Here is a 12,102-nt window from a genome sequence, read left to right as displayed (position 1 = left end):
GAGGACTCTGGACCTCTTCTTCCAAGCTGGGGATTTCTGTGCTCCCAGAAGACAGTGGGTTATTACATCTGATGCAGGATGCTCCGAGAAATACCAAGTCTTCAGACTCGAAATATTAAAAGCTCCCTCTAAGCTTCTCCAAAGGCTTTCTTAAACCCCTCAAGCCTACTCCATTCACTCAGGAGCAAGGCCTTGCCTTATATCGCACTGACTGCAGATGAGGGAAGAGCCTTTCAGGAAAGTCCACAGACATTACATTTCTTTAATGCAGCTTCCATACCCTCTAGACACCATTACCACTGTCAGCATGAGATGGAAAAGGCAGCTTTCCAACAGTGTCAAAGTCCTGTCTCACTCAAAGGGGAGTGCTTACCATGTTGTTAGTTTGTTCTGTGCAAGCAGTAATCATTTTCAGTGTCGAGAGAGCTGTTGTACCCTGATGATGGATACAGATCCCTCTTAAGTATCCTATTGACGATGTTGATCAGAACTTTTTTATACTGTTGACGTAAAAGTGAGTAAACAAATGGATCTGACGCAGCCTTACTGTAGGTGAGGCACTTGCTTATAATTCCCCAGTAGTAGTTTATGGTAACAAAAGGAAGGAGCTCTATCAACCTGTTAAACATTAAAGAGAGATGGAAACACTTGAGTGTTATGTTCACACTGAGTCCAGTGCACAACTCTTGCTTCATGAAACATTAAAGTAACACTTATTTTCATACAGTACATGGTCCCTGCAGGAGAAGGGTCCTCCTTGAATTCAATAAAGATAAAGGGAACTGTTGTAACAAAGCCACTAGGAAACAATAATAATTACCTCTATAGAAAGAGGGAAAAAAATGTGTTTTCATTGTTAATGCTCCCATACATTAGAGAAAAGAAAGTACTGCAGTTTATTGCTACATTTTCTGAATATTTAGAGTTGTGCTGGTAAGTGACAGTGGTCAAAGTGATCCATTACCCCTCTCCCTCAGCAAGCTTGAGGCAACATGGAGGATCTGGACTCACTCATCTCAGTTGCCTAAATGTAGCTGCCTAGTGACATTTGAAACAATTGGACATAACACCCGTGGGATCAGTTTGCTGCTTCTGGAAGCTGTGGGTCTCCCTTACATACTGTCATATCTGCCAACCTATGTAGAGGTTTTAGGTAAGTAGCATGTGCTTCAGCATTGACTTACCTGTGGAAGTTTCTGTGTGTATTTAGCTGGCTGCTATTTTGGCCAAAGAAAACAAGGAGACAACACTTTTATCATCATTATATGGCCAGCCAGCTGTCTCCAGACCTATGTCTCCTGGCCTGTGCTTCATGGATGATTAGTGGTCTCAGCACCTCAACTGAGATTGGTCCATTAATCATGGGTGGAGAAACTGCAACTAGGTTAAACGTTTTTTCCACAGAAGTGAGAGAAAACCTTCAGACTATTCCAGCAAGTGTCTGGCATACGGTTTATCTAGATTGGACAAACTCTCCAGTAAGGTGGAAGGAACAGGGCAAGAAGTTTTCATTATCTTTACACCTTTTGTGAAACCTTTTGCAAGTGCAAGAATATGCTATTTTGTTATATTAATTCCAGAAGGAAAAAAAAAAATCACCATGAGATAAAATATCCCTTTTCTGTACCCTAAAACATCACAGTTTGAAAATGTGAGCTCTGAAGCTTTCTCAAGGCTCAAAAAAACTTTTGGCCTCTTTCCAATGTGCAGAGCTCCCAACTTGCAGGGTGTTGAATTTTGAAGCTGTTCCAGTCCTCCAATCTCTCTGCATAGAAAAGCTGACTTACCAATGCTAGAACTGAACTTTGCAACAAGAAGTTGAGCTTTATAAGGAAAATTTCTCATTTGAATTAATAAAAATAAAATAATTCCCATGGCAAGTACATTTAAGAATCAGATGACTCCTGCTTGAAGCTGCTTGGAAAATTCCAGTGATTTCAAAACAGAGAGCACATGAAGGAAACATGAGGAATAATGTTTCCTTCATGTGCAAAATGAATATTTCAGACACTGAATGTAAGAAATAAATAAATGTATAATAAAGTACATTTGCTACATGGTTTCTTAGTTTATCCATTCCTGCAAATCATCATAATACAGGAAACATACACTTGATATTTACATGACTGACATTTTTATAAACACACCAAATAAGCAGAATAAGATATCTTTCAGTTATGAAGATAGATGTATTACTATATGTCCACTTTAATGTATTATGGGTCCAAATGTAATTGCGTTGAAGCCAACAGGGAAAAAAAAAAAAAAAAATCACTCAGATTTTAACAAGATAAAAGGCCTGGACAGAAGGGTTCAGCCTTATAAATATCCACCTGGATGCATCTTAGTATAATTTTCTTGATTTCAGTGATGTTACAGCAAAGATGAAATTCATCTGTTGGCTTTTAGTGAACAGATGAATATATTGCTAATGATCATAATCTCATTCACATTTATGAAATGAGGAGCAAACACTGAGCTCACAACACAACCTGAGTCACCAGGCCAAAGAGCAAGAAAAGAGAGGATGAAATCTCTCCCAGGGCCTCCGTAGAGATTACTTCAACACAACTGCACTGAAAATGGAATAAGAATGGAGAAGTGAAAAGACAGCAAATCCTCCAACTTTATTGCTTCTACCACCTTCTATTCAGTGTTGCCTAGACACTGTCTTGCCTTTGAGGCAAAGGGCCCCCAGGATGTCCTCCCCAGATGCTTCCTATTTTGCAGTCGCCGATCCCTCTTGGTCCTTGTGACTGAGGCAGAAGCTTTACCTTGCCATGCACATTTATATAAACCAATCCTCTGCCTTCTCCCTGTTGACACATGCAGTACCCATTTGTCACACATAGAAAATGTACCATCTCACTTTTGCAAAATGCAAGGTTTGAAGAAGGAAGACACTTTTATTTTAGAACTTTATAAGAAATTATTTTAGAAGTGTGTAAGAAATATCTCTACCCTAAAAAAAAAAAAAAAAAAGCGATGCTGGAATTTGCTGAGCCTGGTAATATTCAAATAGAAAGAAGATGGCAAGATCCACTTTGTTCAATACAATTATATCCTGATTATGGCTAAAGTGAATAGAAAATGACTCAGAATGTACTGAACACTGATCAATTAACCTTTTAACTCTGTGCTATAATGTTAATATTTGTAATAATCCTTTTAACTGCAGAAAAAAATGCAGTTATCCAGGTAATCAGACAGGAATCCTGCTTAACATCTAAATGGGAACTGAAAGAAATGTCATCCTAAAGGTTAAAAAACATTGTCATGTTTGTGCTCTGGCCTCAATCTGTCCCACTACCCATGTAAGAAAAGGGTAATAATGATGGTTGTAAATGACCTATGTGTATATGACTGTGTAAGTTCATTGGGCTAAAGCTGGCCAGTTTTGATAAGCTGGTGTGGCTGCAGACCCTGGCAAACTTGGAAGCAAACAGGAAAGCCTTCACCAGGGTGGTTTTGTAAAGACTAGTACACCTCCCTGAGCAGAAGTCAGTTCTCTCCAAAGGCATTTGAAAGCATTGTTGAATGGTGACCATTAAAAAATAAATAAATAAATAAATAAATCACTTGTGAAAGTTTTAGCCCATTTTAATTTAGAGACAAAAGGCTGAAATGCTGCAATTCACTATAGTTATGTTGGCTTCCAGCTCACTGATTTAGTCAAGCTTTAAAAATGATAACCATATATTGTATAAGGATTATACAAGTACAGAATAAGAATGATATATAACTCTTTTAAAAGGTACAGGCCACCAGAGTGGATGCAAATGATTCTGAACGGTTAGAAGCATGGTTATACATTCTTAAAGTCTAATTATTGGTTTTGCTGGGAGCTAACGCTCACACCTCATCACAAGTCCATGCTGCACCATTAGCAATATATTCACAGACCTTAACGTTTCCAGACACAAATCTTATCTGCCAAATTATCAGCCTGGATAAATTTAAATTATGTCACCTCAGCTTCCAACAGCAGCAAGCTTGGCCTTATGCTTTGAAAAAAAAAAAAAAAAAAAAAAAAAAAAAAGAGCTAATCAGAAAAAGTGGTCTGCTTTCCCCTCTGTTGCTTGGGTTGTGCTAATAAGGAGGGGTGGCGAGTGTTTTAAACTGCTTTCATCGCCCACTGGCGTGTAATTAATTCCTGGTACTTGTCCTAAAAGCCTCTTGCTCTTGGCAGAGACTCCCAGAGCTGGCAGCAAGGAGGAGAGGAGAGCCAGAACTCGCCGGGGCTCCCAGCGCAGAGGGCTGGGCGTGCGCGCGTGTACGCGCCTGTGTGTGCGCGCATGTGTGCGCGTGCATGTGAGAGCGTGCGAGTGTGTGCTCTCACTACCGGCCCCAAGTCTCCGTCGGGCTCTGCAAGCCCCAGATTAGTCGTAACCCTCCCCCCCATTCCGCGGCACCAGCATCCTCACATCAGAGGGCACACGGGTGTCTCGGGAAGTCCCCCAACCCACCCCAGCAGGCAGGAGATACTAACCTGGTGATAATGTAAGGACCAAAACAGATCACGAACGACCCTATAAAAATACTGATTTTCTTGGTAGCCCTCTGCCTCCTCCGTTTCTGCTCGTTGAGACAGCGCTGCTTCACACTGCAAAGGGAAAAAAAGAAAAAGAAGGTCGGTGGGTTAATGCAAGGGGCGAGGAGGGGAGATCTCCCTAGCCAGTGGAGAGAGGAAGGGACTCGTCCCCGGCCGGGAGCCGCTGTCCCGTGCAGGGCAGGGCAGGGCAGCCCCGGCCCCAGCCCCGGAGGAGGGCAGCCCGCGGGAGAGAGGAGCGCAGCCCTCACCCCAAAAGCAGCTCCCTGGTGCAGGGACCTCAGGCCACTGAGAGCCCACCCGCAGGCTGGGACTAGCATTTTAAGGAAGCAGGCTGCAAAGACACAAAGCACCGACTTCTGGCACTGTAAGCAGCGCCTGGAGCTGGAGGCAGGAGGGTCTCACCGGGCTGCCGAGGTAGGCAGGAGAACACGAAGGGGTGCCGGGGAGGCAGAGCATCCCCTCCGCCCTGGGGTACCCACCACAAGAGCCCCGAGGCTGTGAATGCAAACGCGCCCCTTACCTGGGATGGATGTCCACCAGCAAAACCAGAGTCTGCATGGTAATAATGTCTATCCGCTTGCAATGGAACCGAGCAACTTTCAACACCTTTAAATAGGTGAAACACAAGATCACCAGCGACAGCATGAAGCTGGTGGAGTGAAAGACGATGGTGAACACCGTAAAGCGTCTCCGCTCCGTCTCTTCCTTCAGGTGCAAGGTGCAAGAGGCATAAACGCTGCTGTAATCTACCCACGAGTAAAACAAAGATACCAAGGGGAAGGTGAGGGAGTGAAGCCACGAGTAGCCCATCAGTATCACAGCGTCCTTATACCGCATCTTGCTGGTGTAGCTCAAGGGGAACACCACGGCAATCCATTTGTCGATGCTGAGCGCTGCCATGCTCAGCATCGTGTTGGAAGTGAGGAAAGTTTCCAGGAAACCCACCGCTTTGCAGACGCAGCCCCCGAGGGGCTGCTGGTTCCTCAGGATCCCCAGCAGGGTGAAAGGCATGTTCAGGACGGTGAGGAGCAGGTTGCAAAAGGATAAGTTCACCAGGAAAACCCCGGCGACCTGCTTGCGGATCTCCGTACTGTAGACGAAGCATAGCAGCACCAGGAGGTTGGAGAGCAGGGAGACGACCAGCACCAGCACGAGGAGCAACGCCAGCAGCACGCCTGCCAAGTCCATCTCTCAGCGGGTCGCCTGCAGCGGGCGAGGGCAGGAGGAAGGGGGCATCCGAGCCGGCACCGCAGCCTCGCAAGCCGCCGCCCGCAGCCGTCCGCGCATGGTGCCGGGGGAGAAATGGGGAGCGAGCGGGGACGGAGGAGAGGGGGAGAGCACCGGTGGGACCCTGCTAGCAAGGGGCCGGGGCACGGGGGCAGCGGCACCGGGGTCCGGAGGGGAGGCACCGGGGTCCGGGGCGGCGTCGAGCCGGAGCCGGGGCAACGGGGCCAGGGCGCGGCGGGGCGGTGGAGTCGGAGGCTCGGAGCGGAGCTCGCTGTGCGCTGTCCGCGGTGCTGCAGCCGCCTCTGCCCCGACGGCTCCTGGCTTCTAGCCGCCGCCGCAGCCCCCCTGGGCACGGCCCGGCCTCCTTCAGGCACTGAGCATCTTCCCCCGGTGCCCAGCCCCTGAAATAGCCCAGGCGCGGAGCCTCCCGCCGCGACTCATGCGCAGAGGAGGAGCGCTCAGCCAGGGATCGCGGAGTCGGGCTGAGCCACTCGCGGGCCGCAGGCGAGAGCAGTAGGAAGCCCAACTTTCCGCTAGTGCGCAGCTCAGGAAGGGTCGGAGCTGGAGACGGGTTGGTGGGAGTTGAAGCGCTGCGCTGTGCCGAGCACACCCTGATGCACCGGCTGGATCAGGCAGTTCGGGAACCTGTGGCAAAGCTAGGCTCTGTGCCCCTTGGAACGTCCCCCCTTCTACCTGATTACTTGCCCTGTCCTATTTTTTCCTTTATTTCATAGTGCCTGGAGGATTTACAGTCACCCTCCGGGTATTCACGTTTTCCCCATCAGCCAGCAACACCGGGAAAGAAGTTGCTTGGCTAGAGACTTCCCTTTGGCAGCTCGGACTCACACTCTTAAAGCCCCAAATGACTGAACAAGTGCCTACATTAGAGTGGTGCTGGCATATCCTGTGGAAAACTAACATCTTTCTCTTACCGTTTTCCATTTACAATGACATGTTAGCAGGGCAGTGAGATGGTGAGAAACCTGCTTTATCAGATTGTGGAAAAGCTGAAAAGAGAGGCATGAAGGAGTCTAGAAATTCTTCCTCTGTACCTGCCAGGAAGGTGCATCATAGCTAATGCCCAGATACTGTAAGTCTTTGTCTTACAAATAAAAGTAAAAGAATGTTTTGTTGCATCAAAACACCGGTGCAGATATAAGCTGCCACATCCAATCACTGTCATATTTTACAGTTGATTGCCAGAACTGGCATGAAAAAAGGTAGCTCGCCCGCTATCCAAAATGACTATTAATATCCTAAGGAAATGCTGTATTGTATATATTGTCCCTACAATGTAATCTTGTCACGCAAGTGTGACCACTGTGTGAATAACTGTACACAAAACTGCTTGAAAGAGCCTGCAGGCAGTATGTTCTTTTTTTCCAACAGCATTTATAAGTTTTGGATCTGGCCCTAATTGAAAAGGTTGCTATGGTAAGTTATATGTCTTAATGAAAGAGCATAGCATCAAGACATGAGATGTGTTATTTGGAAGAGAACCAGTACTGTATTATTCCTCAGGATGGAAAGAAAATGAATGTTTTCTCTGATCAGAAAGCCATCATTTCCAAAGTTACAAAAGAGCAGATACATTGAGAGTGCTTATGCTTGACAAACAAAAATCCAATATATATCTGTGTGAGCATTTCAGAAAAAAATCTATAAAAGCACGATAGTTCTCTCAGAGTTCATCTGTTTCATTTCTATCATCAGGCAAACAACACTGCAGAGCCAAACACCACACAAAGGATAAGAAAGGACTGAACCATCATGGTAGAAGCTGGCTATATCCATGCAGAGGTTTTGCAATCGATCCCTCTCCCATATCAGCAGTTCTTAAGGGTTCCACTAGTAAGAACTCATCTCTGCCCTCCCTTTCATTTAATACTATCATAAGGTTATGGAGCTTTTATGTTAGCCATATGGGAATAGAGGCTGCCTGATGTCAGGTGGGGTAGATGTTATTTTATATCATCACAGAGCCAACCTAGATGTGTTGTTCTCTTACTGTGATAGATACCTGAGAAGTTATTTCTTGTTGGATCCACACAGAATGCAACTTCTCTCTTTCTTTTTCTCTCTCCCTTCTACACATACAAACATGTAAAATTTCTCTAATGCACCCTTTTCAGTTAAAGAGTTAATTGTTTCTGAAAACAAATGGAAAAAAGAACACATCAAAATATGAAAAAAAAAAAAAAGATGCCAAGAAGCATAAAACCAGGAAAATAAATAAATAAATAAATAAATAAATAAATAAAAGTGAAGCAGCGTGTAGTATAATCCCCTCTAACAATATTCTGGGCTCAAATAACCCAGAGGAGATTACACTGTTAGATTTCCCCCTTTGTTACCAGTGGTCCTTTGTCAACCTGCATAGTTAAACATGCATGACTTTTTGAGGGATGTAGGGCCTGTGTTTGCATTTAGGGGAAGCAACCAAAAACACACCACATGAGCTTCCTTTCAGTCTAACGTTCAGTCTGAAAATAGACAACCATGTGAATCCAGAAGGTTTGCAAACCCACTGTGGTTTTGCAAAAGCAAGCATCTGCCACCTTAGCCCCTGAAAACACATACGTGTTTTCCATGCTACCTCTATGCACATAAGCAGATATATGTAAACCTAAATTACTGGAAATGCTCATGTAGATCAATGTGAACACACATATTCTCCCAACCAAGATCTTAGAGTATTTACTTACATAATCAAGGAAGCTGTCTTGATTGAAACTGAGGACTCTGGAGACTGTTATAATATAAATAAGAAAAGGGAAAAAAAAGCAAACAAACAAACAAACAAAAAAAAGTTGTGTGCAGTTAATTATTCTTTAATAGACATAGTCTATTCAGTTAGCACAGATTAGGTAGAGTACTTGAGACTTTAATAGCTGCATCATTCATTAAATCTACACATTTATCTGTTCTAAATATTGACCACAACTTATTGGATTTAATGGTTAATGGACTGTATTCATTGGAAAGAGATGGGGGATGATTCAAATTCCCTTTCAGTTTCACTCCAGGAGAGATGTGTCATGCAAATTCCAATTCAGATCACAACTGCGCATAATTCAGCTCTAATCAATGTATTCTGCAATGGCTAGGAACACATTTAATTTGGTTCTAATTTTAAGAAAACACCATGATGGAAGATCTCAGAAAATTACATTGAATAATTTGCAAGTACCGAGAGGAGCAACTCCTTCCCCCAGCTTGTCTTATGACAGGTGAAGAGAAGGAAATTAAATTATATTAACCAATATAGGGGGAAGTGGAACGACTCACAGAACTGATGTTAAGACCAAGGCTTTTCACTTGTAGGCCACTCACTAAAAAGTGACCCATTTCAAAAGTGAGAAAGACTGGTTAATAGCCAGGAGATTTTTCAATATGTTCTGTAAACAGTTTTGGTATTCATAGTTCCCAATAAGCACAGGGAAATACTTATCATTACAATAGTAGCAGTTGTGGTATTGTTGCCACGTTAGTTTTAGTGAAGTTTTAGTGATGCTAACGTCCTTTGGTCTATCAAGACACAGCAGCAAACTAATATTCTACTTTCTTATTCCATTTTTTTTTTTTTTTTTTTTTTATTCCTCCTTTCTTTTCAGAGTCTTGCATTATTACGATTTGAACTATTGGGTCTTTGAGCAAGCAGGGAGGGCATCATTATCTTCACGAGTAACACGGCTTTCATTCTTGATGGAACAATAAGACATATAAGCAAGCAGATAGTAGTAATATAATAACTGACATGCTGTTAGTCTCTTCAGAAAAGATGCAAAGCTTGACTCATCATTCTAATACAATTCTGTTACTCTGTTCCCATGGCAGAATTCCAGTGGGCACATTTACTACCTGTGGAATAACTTTGTCATAAGGTTCTTCCTAATATGGAATAGAAGCAAACTGAAAGATCTTCACATTCCTCCTAAAGGAAAAAAAAAAAAAAAAAAAGCATAAAAAAGCATGTTTTTTTTTTGTTTTTTTTTTTTTTTTTAAATCATAACTACCTGGGAAGGGAGAAGAACAAAAGAAATATGAGGTTCAACCATGAAGCAGTTTTGCAGACTGAAATTACTTGAAAATTACTTAAATATTACAGTGAGGAATCTCACAGTTCAACAGATAATCTTGCAGCTGTATTAAAGCTACATGCTTGCAAAAACCTTCCAGACATATTCCTAGAGTCTACAAAAACTGATCTCAAACTAATTCAAGCAGAAAATATTTGATTTTTGAGGATGGAGTCAAGATTAGAAGAAAAACATAAAAATACCACAAGAATAACCAATTCTTGATGTTTCATAATGGAAATGGAAGTACACAGGCCCTGAAGGATGAAAGAAAAACAGCAAAATATTCACAGAATTCAAATCAATTTCAGATGAGATATCATTCTAAAAATTGATATGTATGGGTATGTGTCCACATTTCCTCTTTCTCCCACCAATTTGTTTTATCTTTCTGTTCCACAGTATAAGGCAGCAGGTAAAATGAGAATTCTGTATTGCAATATTCAGTTTTGTAATAAAACTGGCTAGATTTTTTTTTTCCTAGAATACAATGAAAAAATGTGAACACACACACACACACACAAAAAAAATGCTGTTCAACTGAGCAGAAAAATATATTGATTTCAGTGAAGTTCTGGTCGGGGGTAAAAAAAAACACTAACTGGCTTTTCTACCCAACACCTTCTTGGCTATAATGCAGGTCTGAAATACTGTTGGAGGAATGCTGTTCTCTCAAGCAAATGGCACAGGAACTTGAACTTTTGTCTTCCATAACTCAGTGTCGATTCTTCAAAAATACCCAGGCTATGCCCATTCTCTCATCAGACTAGTTCTAAAACAAGGTCACTCCCAATTTAATGGAATATTCATGACTTGAGCCCCAACTAAAATTTTAATTTCTGTAAAGGTACATTTATTCTGCAGTCTTTAGAAAACATAAAATTATTGATGAATTTCTATTGAATCTCAAAGCGAGAGAACTAGCCTCCTACTGTTTTAATCTATTTTGTACATTTTCTAAAGATCTAGTTTACACATTGGTTTTAGTCTGATAGAAATAAAGATTAAAGCACATTTTTCCACAGTGCATCACAAACGCAGTGTTTCATACTAGCAGTGCTATAGTATACCAGCTTGTTATAAAACTTATCAAAGCTGCAGGCATGTGGATGAAATTCCCAGGAGTCTTTTGCTGGCATTTTCACAAATGTGACAATGTTTAGCACTCCCAGGGGCCAGCAAACATTAAATGGCATTTTTCAGAAACTGCTGAGGCAATTTATTTACTGTTGGAGTGAAGTTCCAAGAGCCAACATATGAAAAAATACAGCATGTATTCTGCTGTACTCTAGAAATTCTCCTTTTTCTGCCTTATGTGCTCAAAATCCCCCACTCTTCTCACAGAGAAAGTCTGTATCTGCTTTCCTTGAGTCAATGCAAACCCAAGGCAAGTCTCTTAAAGCCACTGGGAAAACCAAGGCAGAGTAAGTGAAAGAAAACAAATATAAGACTGTAGAAAGAGTATGAAGCTTCTACAACAGGTGCCATTTTGATAATAGTTATTTAATGCACAGAGTGCTCTCAGCAAACACATCAAGAAAACATTAACCCTACTTTCTGCAGTCAAAGGGCTGGTCTGATGGGGATCACTGCTGAGCTGCACTGGGCAGGGATGCACCAAGCATGCCTGCCTTGTGGATGGCTGAATGGGAAGGATTGCATGCACACAACCCAGAGCTGTTTGCTAAGCTGTTTGCTCAGGAACCGTTTAAACAGGCACTCTGAATCAAAGGAGCAGAGAGAGTTATGCAGGATGGGCAAGACTCCTTGGGTTGAACTGAAGTTGCCCAAAGCAGGTACAGCAGGGGAAATTACTCCCGTGTGATGGCACAGTGCCCCTTGGCTCTGCAAAGCCCCTCCCATAGGACAGGTGTGTCATGTAACCCATCCCCTTATGGACATGCAGCAGACTGGTCCCCATAATTCAGTGCAATACTAGCAGCACTCTGTGTTGTACAGAAGTGCCCCTGCCCTTCAACCTTCACACTAATCTTTCTGTGGCAGTTTCTTGCTTGAATGCCTAAGCAGTAATTTGCCTTCCCCTAAGCTATCACTGTAGAGAGGTTTCTTCACACCCCCACTAACAGGTACAGCTTCTATGGGTGAAGGTAATCAACTGGCACCATCTGCTTCGAGGAATAAATAGGTTTTTTTTTCTTTTTTTTTTTTTCTTTTTTTTTTTCCAGAAATTCTGTAATATTTAGGTACTATCCTCCCATCACACCCATCCCTTTCCCCTGCCTA

General features: G+C 42.8%; 1 protein-coding gene across 1 annotated transcript; it reads right to left on the bottom strand.

The window, feature by feature from the left end:
- Window positions 1–380: 380 nt before the first annotated feature.
- Window positions 381–5,740, bottom strand: GPR78 (G protein-coupled receptor 78; the record flags this gene model as incomplete). Its single annotated transcript, XM_084286198.1, has 3 exons — window positions 381–618; window positions 4,490–4,603; window positions 5,073–5,740. 3 exons carry the CDS (start codon window positions 5,738–5,740, stop codon window positions 381–383), a joined length of 1,020 nt encoding a protein of 339 aa, XP_084142324.1.
- Between the last annotated feature and the right edge of the window lie 6,362 nt (window positions 5,741–12,102).

This window comes from Netta rufina, assembly GCF_964035555.1.
Source record: "Netta rufina genome assembly, chromosome: 4".
Taxonomy (NCBI): domain Eukaryota; kingdom Metazoa; phylum Chordata; class Aves; order Anseriformes; family Anatidae; genus Netta; species Netta rufina.
The sequence above is the reverse complement of the archived record's forward strand: the minus strand, read 5'-3'. Positions and strand labels throughout refer to the sequence as shown.